Here is a 12,109-nt window from a genome sequence, read left to right as displayed (position 1 = left end):
CGAGGTAGCAAAAGCAGAAGGAATGAATCCACTGTTGCCTTTGAAGCTTACACTTCGATAGTCATAGTCATCTTCATATAAACAAATGAACCCGATGACAAGGCTGCTTCCATTTAGGTTTTATTTTCCTTTCTGTCACATTACATCACAGAGATCACATTATCGACATCATACATGTTTCATCCATCTTTCCAAGCTCTCGTCATGAGCTTGACATTCACACAAATACTCCTTGAGTGCACCACTCCTCAGAAAGTGCTTCCTCCATGTGCGTGGGACTGCTGATGAGGACCAGAGGCCAAGCCCACACACAGGAGAAATCTTGCCCTCCAGTGAAGACCCAAGACTGACGTCAAGTTTCCCACAAAATGCTCTTAGCACTGTGTGTTTGTGTGTGTTACGGGTTGCAATGAGCATTTTTACATCTGGTGAAAAACAGACTACATCAGCCTTGGGTTATTGGATACTTGGAGGGGAAATCTAACACATAAAACCCTTCAGTGTTGTATCTCCTAACGAAAAAGAAAAAAAGGGGGGGAAATGAGCGATACTAGACATGCAAAATAACCTCAAACTCAACCAGACAATCAATCAATCAATCGAGAAATAAAAAGCAAAGGTTGGTTTTTATGCCAGCCAGCGTAAGGCTCAGTAAAAACACGAGATGGTACGGGGAAAAAATAGGTCATCGGATGAGAGAAGTGACAGACGGAGTAAACTCCCAGACAAACAACACAGCAAAGTAGTAGAAGAAGCAGAGAACTGTGTAGAGCTGCCATTGCAATGCATTACATTTGATTTGGAAGGAGATCTATTGGCTTTGCTGCTGCTGGTTTACAGACGACATTCACAAAAGCACCACATCAATTTTGACGTAATTGAAAAAAACAAAAAAAGAACAAAACAACAGCAAAACAAAGGCTTTCTGATGCACATTTCAAGGGTTTAGTTTAGCTTAATATACTGGGTAAAGGCTTGGGTGTGACCACAATAAAGCTGGACAGGACAAGAACAGGAAGTGGAAAAGGTGATCGGGAAAATCGCTGTAGTAAAAAGGAAGTGGAAAGGATATGTTTTTTTGTTTTTTGTTTGTTTTTATGTGAGAAGTTGGAAGACACTAAAAGCATGCCATCTATTGGAATGTGCAAGGCAGGATCAAAAATTTCCATGGTGCCCCATGATGAAGGTTATCCTGCCTAACAAAACTTAACATCAAATCCACAAACAACACCTCTGACAATGATAACCACACAGAAAAACAAAAAAAATGCCAGGGTAAAAGAACAGCAACAGTGTGAACGTCACCAAAAAGCAAGTTAGTTCTTGTTCCATTGTAAAGCGTTTCATTGCACAAAGTAGGATAGTAAAGCAATACTGCAAGGTCGTGCCATTTTATATGATTTAGCACTGCGGCAACAGCTGTCTGTGGGTGTTAAAGATTTGGATACCAAAAATCAGGACATGTTAAAGGTTCACTACAGGCCAATACCAACTAGCCAGCAACTATTACAACAACAAGAACAAAACAAAAAAAAGACTTTATACTTTTTTTTTTTATAGGTTTTACATTCAACATGTTTTGTTTTTCTCCCCTTTGCCTCTAAGCTACAATATACATTGAATCTGTTCACTATAACTTCTCAAACAACTTTAAAAATGAAAGAAAAACATTCGGTACTGTAAAAAAAAAAATTCCTTTTCATATGACAGTTACAACAAACAAAAGAAAAGCGATATATGAAAAAAAACCACAACAACCTCACGGTTCTCTTTATGTTGCATATGTACAAAAAAGCCCTGAAAATGCACAAAACCATCTATATCGTCACTGCTTTCCATCTACTGCTAATGTGCACACCCACAAACAGTCAACTTCTATCTCCATCTCTCATTATGTAGCTGAAAAGGGGTAATAGCTGATCTTGTCACCACAAATGTTCTCTTGTCTAACACAAGAGCAATTTTGTTCCCATGTTTTTACCCAAGATTCACTCAAAGAACAAAACTCCTAATAAAACAAGTCTAGGGACTTGCCCTCACACGCCAGTTTAGTGCAACTTAAGAAAAAACAAAAAACCTGCCTCTGTGGCAGGCAGAGGGTCATACTAGCTTAACATGTGCTAAAAGTCCCATTCTCTGCCAGCTAAAGCGCTGGCCTGTAACCGCCGTTGGTGGAATCTGAAAGTGCTTGCACTGCGGATGGGGAGGAGAGAGAGAGAGAGAGAGAAAGAGCTAAAATGGGGTGCATTTGACACTAACCCAAAGCTCAGCGAAGGATACAAAATAAAAAAAGTGGTATCCAGCACTAATAACATATGTACATGTTACTTTTTTCAGCAAAATGTAAAGAAGCAGGAACTTGTTTTTAAGTAAAGGAAGCACAAGGCTGAGCTTTGTGGATAAAAATTGTACTGTGAAAAGAAACTCCAGGCAATAAAACACTGTAAAGCATTTGTTATCAAGCTGATAATGTGTAGCTACTGGCTAAAACTGGTGTTTTCCCATCACTGAGACAAGGCTGGTGCTGCGTTCATCCCTTGGCACTCTTCCAAGGAAAGGCAAAGTGACTACCGAGTACCTCACTGTACTTCCAGTACCACGCTCCTAAAGCTGGCAGCACTGCCGTGTTTAGTACAACAACTCTGACACAGAGTGCAAGACACTGACTCTCAGGATCACGTGCTAATAATGGGGAACCGCAGAGGTTCGCGACCCCTGCCCCTGACACCCCATTTATTCCATCAGGCAGTGACGATACGCCTCCCACCCACGACCCCGCCCAAAACAAAATACCCCTTTCACTTAAAAAGTTTCGTATATAAAATTTTCAGTTATAAAAACGCGTCTTTGCACAGTGCAACCTAGTGCAACTTGATTAGTTCAGTATATCTTTTCCTTTTTGTGTTCTCTTCATTGGCACTTGGTGAAATGGTTAATTTTCTGACGTTAGAGGCCTGCTGACCTAGCTTATGTGAGATGCCACTGGAATAATGCTTTTCTTTTAAAAGGTGGGGAAATTAATGTTCAATAACAACAATAAGTGCTCGTGTGTGTTTAATGCTAGAAGGGGGAAGTGCTACCATACACAGTGGGGGAAATTATTATTTCATCCCTTGCTGTATTTACAAGTTTGCTCACTTACAAAGAAATAAACAGTGGCTAATTTTTAAGGGAGAATACCAACCAACCAAAAAAAAAAAACCAAAACAAAAAATCCCCCCCCCAAAAACACCAACATTACATAAACATCATAAATTTATTTGCAATCAGTGAGTGAAATAAGCATCTACTACAACCCAGCCAGAGTTCAGGCTCCAACAGATTGGCTATGTGCCTATGTGGCATACAGATTACAGCCAATCAGTTAGAGATAGTCCTTTATCTCCACTGATTGGCTGCACTAGACCTGCACTAGGCTGGAATGAGCTACAAGACCATCAGTAGGAAGGTTGGTGAGAAAGTGACAACTGCTGGTGTGATTTTTGGGAAATGGAAGAAATATAAAATGACTCAATCGCCCTCAGTCTGGAGCTCCTTGCAGGATCCTGCCTCACAGTGTGAGGATGATCATGAAAAAGGTGGTGGATTAGCCCAAAACTACACGTGAAGAGTTTGTTAATGATCTGAAGACAGTTGGGATCACAGTCACCAAAAATACCATTGGTAACACACTAGTACGCTGTAATAGACTGAAATGTTGCAGCACCTACAAGGTCCCCCTGCTCACGTAGACCCATCTTAAGTTTGCCAGTGAACATCTAAGTGATTCACAGCAGGCTTTGGAGAAAGTGCTGCAGTGAGGCATCAACGCAACCTGTCATGTTTGGAGGAACAGAAATGCTGAGTATCACTCAAAGAAAACCATCCCTACAGTCAGAGGTGGAAACATTATGCTTTGGTGCTGTCTTTCTGCTAAGAGCACAGGGCAACTTCACCGCATTAAAGGGGCCAATGGACAAGGATGTGTACTGTAAAATCTTGGAAGAGAGCCTCCATCAGTCAGCCAGAACACTGAAGATGGCTCGTGGATGAGTCTTGCAGCATGACAATGACCCAAAATATACCGGCAAGGCAACAAATGAATGGAGTGGCCTAGCTAGTCTCCAGACCTCAGTCCTAGAGAAAATCTGTGGAGGGAACTGAAGCTGAAATTGAGCTTTAAAGTGCCAAACAGAGGCCAAGAAAACTGAGTGGATTTAGAGTTTCTGTAAAGAGGAGTGAGCCAAAATCTCTCCTGAGATGTGTGCAAACCTGGTGACCAACTACAAGTAACGTCTTACCGCTGTGCTTGTCAGCAAGGGTTTGTCCATCGAGTACTAAGTCATGTTTTACATGCAAACTTTTATGTAATGTGGGTTTTTTGTTGGGTTTTTTTGGTTGATATTCTGTCTGTCTCCATTAAAATGTAACTACCATAAAAATCTGTTCATTTCTTTGTAAGTGAGTGAACTCAGGAGATAAAGTAATTGTTTCTCTCACTCTAATGTGGCATCAACCAACAACAGACAGCACATGCGACTCTGCGATGACAAAGGACAGCACAGGTGTTTCTATGGCGACAAATGTCTGAAGTCATCCTGTACCTCAGTCAAGGAGACAGTTCAAAGATTGCATTCTCATACGGAGGACAGGCACTCTGTTTGTCATACATTTCTACTGAGATCAGGTAAAGGCAGTGTCGCTTAGAGAGTCGAGGGCATGCTGCCGAGCTGCATATAAAATCTGCTAACAATAAACACAGAGTTGAATCTCAAAAAAAAAAAAAGAAAAGAAAAGGAAAAATATATATCTGTTTTATGTCTCTGAGAGAAAAAAAAGTTACCAGTTAAAAGTTTTTTCTTCTTAATGGAGTTGGGTTGTATCAGAATTAACAGTCCAAAGAACAGGAGATATTACAAACTACACAGAAGATCCAGCAACACTTTCAACAGTCACATCCTGACACATGGGTCAACTACAAGAGCTCATGACGCCTTACTCACTTTCAGACTTCACCTTCTTTTCTGTGAAAGTAGGTGAAGTTTTGCCAGAAACCTTTATTTTGTCACTAAGAATGTCGGCACTTTTATTTGGCTCAATGGTTAATGGGAAGTATCTTTAGAAGATTATCTTTCATCTCAGTCATCTAAATCTAAAAAAAATACCTCAGCCAGCTCTGAGAAACCTGATGAGAGATGTACACTATGAACGGGGAAGGGGAATATGCATAAATAATAATGCACTCTTAACAATTGTTCCTGATTTTTTTTTTTAATTAATATCAAAAACAGATCACTACATAGATTACTCATGTCATTTATTTGTCAATTATAAGTGCTTTTTGCCATTGACGCTCACAATTTAAAGCTAGTTAACCTTTAAACAGGGACAACCTAAAAAATATCTTGTTTTTATTTTGCTCTCTGTTGCTTATTTCAGATAAATGGGATTTTAAGACGTAACCATTTACTTTAAATTTCCAGTAGTGATGTAAAACGTCCTTAAAGGGGCTATGTTGAGCGGGAAAAAAGAACAATAAAGAATTTAACCTTCTAAAAATCTCCCACTTATATTTTATCTAAAGCATGGAAACCTTGGCCTCTCCTTTACTCTTATAGGCCTAATCTGAAAAGTAAGACTTCATTTTGGTAAAATATTGCTACATTAATTGTTTACATAAATCAGTCAATCTACAAAAACCCTGCCCCGCACTGACTTGACTTAATCCTGCTTATTTATTTCCAAATGTTACACCAGAGCAAAAGATAATTTCAGACCTATGAAATTAACTGTGGTGTGCAATGCTGGTTAATGCTAACTATTCCAAATATGGCAGAGTGAGTAACCTGTCCTCTTAAAACTGTAAGAATATGAATTAGAGCGCCTGATTGTCATCATCAGGTGGCAATCAAGTCAGATAATAAGTCAGACTGTAAGTTAAAGTTTCAAAGGGCAGTTCTCATTCACGTATCGTCGTGGTAAACAATCTCTTTAAGAGCATCAGCTGTTAGAAGAAAAAACTATCAGCCTTTCAGCCTCAACTCAACCACAAAGCAAGACAGATGATAATCAATCCTGCAACTCTGCCAATTGCACAGTGAATCTACTTGTTGCGTCAGCAACTCATTGCTGAAAATAAACTACACAGTATAAGAAACAGATGTCCACTTTTTTTTGTTACCGTGACACTTTAAAAGAAGGTGCATATTTCTAAAAGTAGAGAGAAGAGCAGAGGGAAATACATATCTTGAAAACATTTTGGTGCATCACAGGAAATATTTTTGTACCACTTAGTGTGAAGGGTTTTTGTGCAGCTTTGCAAAACAAATATAGCTGTTTGGCTACTCTGAATCTGTGTAACAAACTAGTTGTTTGATACTGGACAAAACGCATTTCGACATGCAGTCAGCCAGACTGCTGAAGACAGAGATGGTAGAGCTTACGCCAAATCTGCTGGCTGTAAGTGAACAGGCTTTTTGCACCTGGTAGGTTTGGAGTCCCTTAAACAGTGACACTGAGAAACAGATATGCTACAGAGGTCTTACAAAGCACATCAGGTGTTAACCCATGATCCGACTCAAAAACAGTAGCTTGCATGATGCTCTTCTGATAAACAACAGAGCATGCCCAAAAGCTTATTTGTAGTCTTTAAACAATGCCTTGAGTTGAAGCAATTTGAAAACAAAAACTCAAATCAAAAGGCTTATAATCGAATTTAAATGTTTCTTTTTTTTTCCTTAACTCAACAGAGTGAAAATGTTTCAGTCTTAGAACAAAGTATCCAAACCTGCATAAAGATTTTTTTTCTCTCTCTCTCGAGAAGTTTTTTTAAAATGTTTGTTTTGAAGCATCAGTTTTGTTTTGTCTTTGTGTTTGGAAACGGAAAAGAGTGAAGGCGAAACCCACTGCTGGGCTGGAGGAAGCAGTGCTGAGAACTCCATTGTGAAGAGACTCCCCTTATTTCCTCAGTGGAAGTGTCCACCTCGCTGTCGCTCCTAGAGGGGAAGAGCTCATATCGCAGACCGAGGAAGGGGACTTTATTAGTCGGTGAATCTCTGACAGGCCTTTTTCCAACGACAGGCTGTGCACCACATGTCTCTCTTCTCCATGCCGTACACCTTTCGGCACTTCTTCGCCTCCCCACGGGGTTTCCTTGGTAACAGCAGATGTGACAGCATAAGGACATGCACATAGACATCCAGACACACACATGGGCAAACGGCAAACATGTACGTACAATGTGCTTAAAGGTGAGTAGGTACAGTATCTCTCTTTTAAATAATTCAGTGATTCAGTACAAGAACACCATTTTTGAAGAGGCCGATATTATTATACCTATACACATGTAATATCTGACATGGTTCAGCACCTTGAAGAGTAACACAGGCTTTTGGCGGTGCACAATTATAATTACACATATGATCCAAACGCCATTATAAGAATTTAAAACAGTCAAACTACTTATCAGCAGAATTAAATACCCAGCCCAATAACATCACACAGGTACGAATGTAATCACATTCACGTTTCAGAAAGTATATTAGTGCAAGCAGCAGTTTTATTCATTTAACCTACTGTGACCCACTGAAATGATAATAGCTTTGTAGCTACAATAGCCAAAATTTTTCATTTTAGTTCCCAGCCTGAGGAGTTTGCATGGACTTCCTGCAGACTCCTCTAAGGGAACTAATGGGAAGTGTGTTGAAAGCATAGACAATTAAAAAAAGGTGGACGCAGGTATCATGACGTCACCAACTGGTTTCTGAAGTCCAGTTTTACACCCTCGAAATGAGCGTTTCTTGCCATCTGACAAGGAGGGGCACATCTGACTGTGAAACCATGTGCTTTGTCGGCTATTGACTTGTGTTTTACAAGTTGTTAGCCAATGACTACGCGGTTTCATACCATTGATAATGCTCCATTTTTTACAGTATGGCCAAGATTTTCAAAATCTTATTTTTTTACTTCAGTATGAGCTAAAACAGGTGAGTGAGCCCATAAACTCACCAGGAAAGTATTTACAAAGGTCAAAACAGAGAGTCATTTCCCCATAGATTTCTATAGAACCATAAGTCTTTTAGCAACCACAGCTTTCGCCATCTGGTGGCCTTTAGATAGAATGCAGGTTTAATTTTTATAACCCAGATGCTACGTAGATGCTTTTTACTGTATATATTTGTAAGCAAAAGTAAGAAAAAAATGCAAAAGAAAGAAAAGATTTCACATTTGATATCAAATGCTGAATCTGCAAACAGAGAGAAAGAGCCAGTCATTCACACTCCCATCCACACCTATAACCAATTTATAACACCTTTAGAACACACATGCACACTTCACACAGAAAAGCACCAGCTGACCAACAGTTTAAAATCCCAAACATTCTTCCTATGAAGCAAAAGTACTTTTAGCACTTTGACTCAAGCAGACTTAATCAGCACTCTAAGTAAATTGTGGATGCATACCTGGCTCCTTGTGTTGATTTAGGCGATGGCATAATCAGTGGGTGGTTCTTGTTAACAATGGCGTGTGAGCTAGGTGCTGGCTGCCGCTTTTCTCCAATGCTAACTGTACGAACATGAGTTGTTGCCCCCTGTAAAAGAGTCATTAAGTCAATACTCAAAATCATACTGACAGAGAGCAGACCAGCTTCATCAAGAGAAATGATCAGATATCAAATACTGATTGAACAGACACATGATGTTTATGCAGTTACAACCACACAATGATGACAGCTGAAAAACAGAAAGACACAACCTGGATTTTTCTGCCCCTGTCTTAATGAACTACAGTACCTTAGTGTAGCACAAGACCACATCGTGTCACTCCTGTTAGTTAATAATAGGACAAAAAAAGAACAATTGGATAACACAAGATTTGAACAATGTCAGCTGGTCTGATGATTGCCAATTTCTGCTGCCTGCAGATCGTAGAGTGTGATTTCAGCTTAAACAGCATGAAAGCATGCCGCCTTCTATCACTGGACTCCTGAGAAACTTTTTAAAATTCATCACTTCAACAAAGCCTTCAACCTCTAGACTTTTTGATTATTTATACTCTTTTGTAAAGTGTCCTTGGGTTTCTTGAAAGGTGCTATACAAATCTAAATTATTAATATTAAATCAACAGTTCAGGCTGCTACTGATGGTGTAATGGTGTGTTGCTATACTTGGGTTCCATAGTATCAAACTAATCATACTAATCATAACTAAAACAGCATGACATGAGTATTGCTGAGTATTGTTTCTGATCACGTCAATCTCTTCAGGATTCTGGTGAACCAATTCTATCATGACTGCTTCCAGTAAGATAATGCAGCATGTCACAAAGGTCAAATCATCTCAAACTGGTTTCTTAAACAGGACAGTGAGTTCTTTGTATTCAAAGGGCCTCCACAGTCATCAGATCTCAATCCAATAGAGGTAGTGGGATATAGTGGAGATTCACATCATGGATGTGCAGCCAACAAATCTGCAGCACCCGTAGGATGCCATCATGCCAATATGCACTAAAATGTCAGAGGGATGTTTCCATCACCTCATTGAATCTATGCCATAAAAAATTAGGCACTTCTACAGACAAAAGAGAGCAACGCAGTACTAGCAAGGCGTACCTAATGAAGTGGCAGGTGAACATACTGTTCAGTGGTCTGAGCACCCTTTGGCAAATTACATATATTTCTGAAGTGAAAAGTAAAAATAGCAGTCTTTTCTTTGCATTTTAATGCAGAATTAATGTTCATTTGATATACCCAAAGAAATTAAAAATACAACAACAAAATACCAATCTAAAAAGTCATTTTTTTATGTCTATGTTTTTCACTGTTTTTGATTACTAAGAGAAACAAGATCACTTTGTGGAGCAGTGTACTGTGCAACACCTATAAAACACACACACACAGGTTTATCACAAATATACAAATGACATTTAAATTTTGCATTTGTTTGGTTCAGACACTGGCACGAGCATGACTTAAAAGTTCTCTGCAACACAACCGTAACAAAACAGGGGAAACTGCCTTTCCATAATTACTCTGCTCCTTCTTCCAGCTCCAATTTTTCTTACCAGTGGGAAAACTACCACTATCTACAGTGGAAGACAAAAGAACTCTGCTTTTCTTTTGCTGGTTGTGCAATCGAGCCTTCATTCAAAGTGGTGGTAAACTCTGTTGGTATCATGTTATAGCCATTGCACTGAGCAAACAAATTGTATTAGATAATGATCATTTGAAACCAACAGAGTCGTCAACTGCTTTAGGTACAGAAACAAAGACTGACACTTCTCTGTATAAAAAGAACATAGCGTAAAGAAGCAAGGACAGGAAAAACAAAAAAGTGAAAAAAGCTTCCATGAAAAGAGCAGTGGAGAAGTTAAGATGAAGTTAAAAGGGTTGTGAGATAAAGCCTCACTCACCGGGATGCCTTTAAAAATGACAGGAGGGGACTGCCACGACACACTGATGCCATTGCCAGTCCCAGTTCCAGGCCCGATCCCATTACCACTGCCTATCCCAGCCAGCTCAGGACCCACTGGGATACTCACTGGAGCGGTGGCCTGGAACATGGACAGCCACCCCACATAGCCAGGAGAAGACACAACAGAAACGAGAAGGGATGGGAAATGAGCAAAGAGAAACAGAAAATAAGAGATCACAGAGGGAATAGGTTGTATAAATTAGAAAGGAAGGCATATCTTCAGCTTTTAATCTGAAAGGTGCCTTAAACTAAATACTGATCACAAATGTACAACAAAACTGCTAATATTTTTAAATTCACACAAATAAAAAGATTTGAGTGAAAACTTTAGTTAACCAAAACTGGCAGGCACTTGCAAAATGTTGCACAAACGGCAGTATAAGGAATAGCAGGAAGAATATGAAGTTAGGATAAATAAAAGAGTACGCATACAGTACAATACAGAGAAAATGAAGTAGTCCTATTCAGTTTCTTTGCATAAAAGAAACATTGCTGTTTCTTTAATATGTGTATTCAGTTGTCATGGCAACTAAAAGTGTGATCCTGCCTGAAGCCAATGAAAAGGACTGAATTCTGTGAATTCCTAAAGTATTTAAACTTTAACCAAACTTCCAGCTGACACCATGTAATTTTACCTTCAAGGACGGGTCAATAGAAACGGTGCATAGACAGGCAAGGAAGGCCAATGAGAAGAGGTTTAAGAAGGCATAGACACCTAAAACAGGACTACACAGGACTTTAACCATGATCTGAAAATCTAATAACTAAAACTTTTCTGATATCAAAATGAGCAAAAACTGGATTCGGACTTCATTCGTCATGTGAACTTCTGTCAATATTTGCCAGAAAGTTTTGCTTCTCTCCTTGTTACATACTCCCACACTGGCGTAGGAGCTAAGTAACTCACCCTGGCCTCTTTATTTATTCATTTATTTATTTGTTTGTTTGTTTGTTTTCACTGATTTGAAAAACTGCCTCTGCACATTCCACATATTAGAATACTGAATCCTGGATTTATCTTTGCTGTACTTGCCAAATGTTTAATGTTTTGTCTTGGTTTATTTATTTATTATTTTTTTAAATGCAGCTTCAGCTATTCTGTGTGTCTTGTCTCGCGCTGAATGTGAATTACCTGGTAGGCATGGTCAGTGCGGATGTGGCAGAGTGTGGAGGGAGCTGACTGACTGAGCAGTGAAGGGGCGTGGCACTGCGAACCATTCATGTTGATGTGCTTGGAGTGAGGGACATCGGTGAGCGGTGGAGGGAAGATGGGCGGCGGACCGGCTGTGGTTGGGGAAGTGGGTGTGAGGTTGGACAAGCCCTCCGTGAGGCTGTCCATGTTGACCTCAATCTCTGAGTAGTAGAAGTCCTCTTCTCCATCACTGTAGTCAGAGTCGCTGCTTCGCCTACAGGGGAAGGTTATATATTCCCGATTTAAAATAAACATTTAAATTGTTTTTTAAGAAAAACTGTAAACATACAAGTGATAATGATAAGAAACCACAAACAGGCTCTCAATACATTACGACGGAATCAAGATAGACACCTATAAATACGGATAGACAAGTTGTTGATTATAACAAAAAAAAGTGTACTCTCTCCAACAGAAGGGGGCAGTATAACCCAGTGTGCTGCAAAGGTCCTTAAACATACAAGCT

The 12,109-nt window shown here is 39.6% G+C and overlaps 1 protein-coding gene across 2 annotated transcripts in view; it reads right to left on the bottom strand.

Moving 5' to 3' along the window:
* Positions 1-108: 108 nt before the first annotated feature.
* The window catches only part of slc2a4rg (SLC2A4 regulator), a 67,445-nt gene continuing 55,444 nt past the window's right edge, over positions 109-12,109 (bottom strand). Inside the window, exons 6-9 of one of the 2 annotated variants that reach the window (XM_080898113.1) lie at positions 11,584-11,857; positions 10,390-10,530; positions 8,442-8,569; positions 109-7,131 (exon numbers count right to left, since the gene is read on the bottom strand). In XM_080898113.1, coding sequence (XP_080754239.1) covers positions 7,020-7,131; positions 8,442-8,569; positions 10,390-10,530; positions 11,584-11,857 — 655 coding nt within the window. In that variant the 3' untranslated portion in view covers positions 109-7,019. The remainder of the gene's footprint in view (positions 7,132-8,441; positions 8,570-10,389; positions 10,531-11,583; positions 11,858-12,109) is intronic. The other variant, XM_080898114.1, reaches the window with a different exon arrangement.

This window comes from Rhamphochromis sp. 'chilingali' (assembly GCF_963969265.1).
Source record: "Rhamphochromis sp. 'chilingali' genome assembly, chromosome: 12".
Lineage (NCBI taxonomy): Eukaryota > Metazoa > Chordata > Actinopteri > Cichliformes > Cichlidae > Rhamphochromis > Rhamphochromis sp. 'chilingali'.
This window is presented reverse-complemented; position numbering and strand designations above follow the sequence as displayed.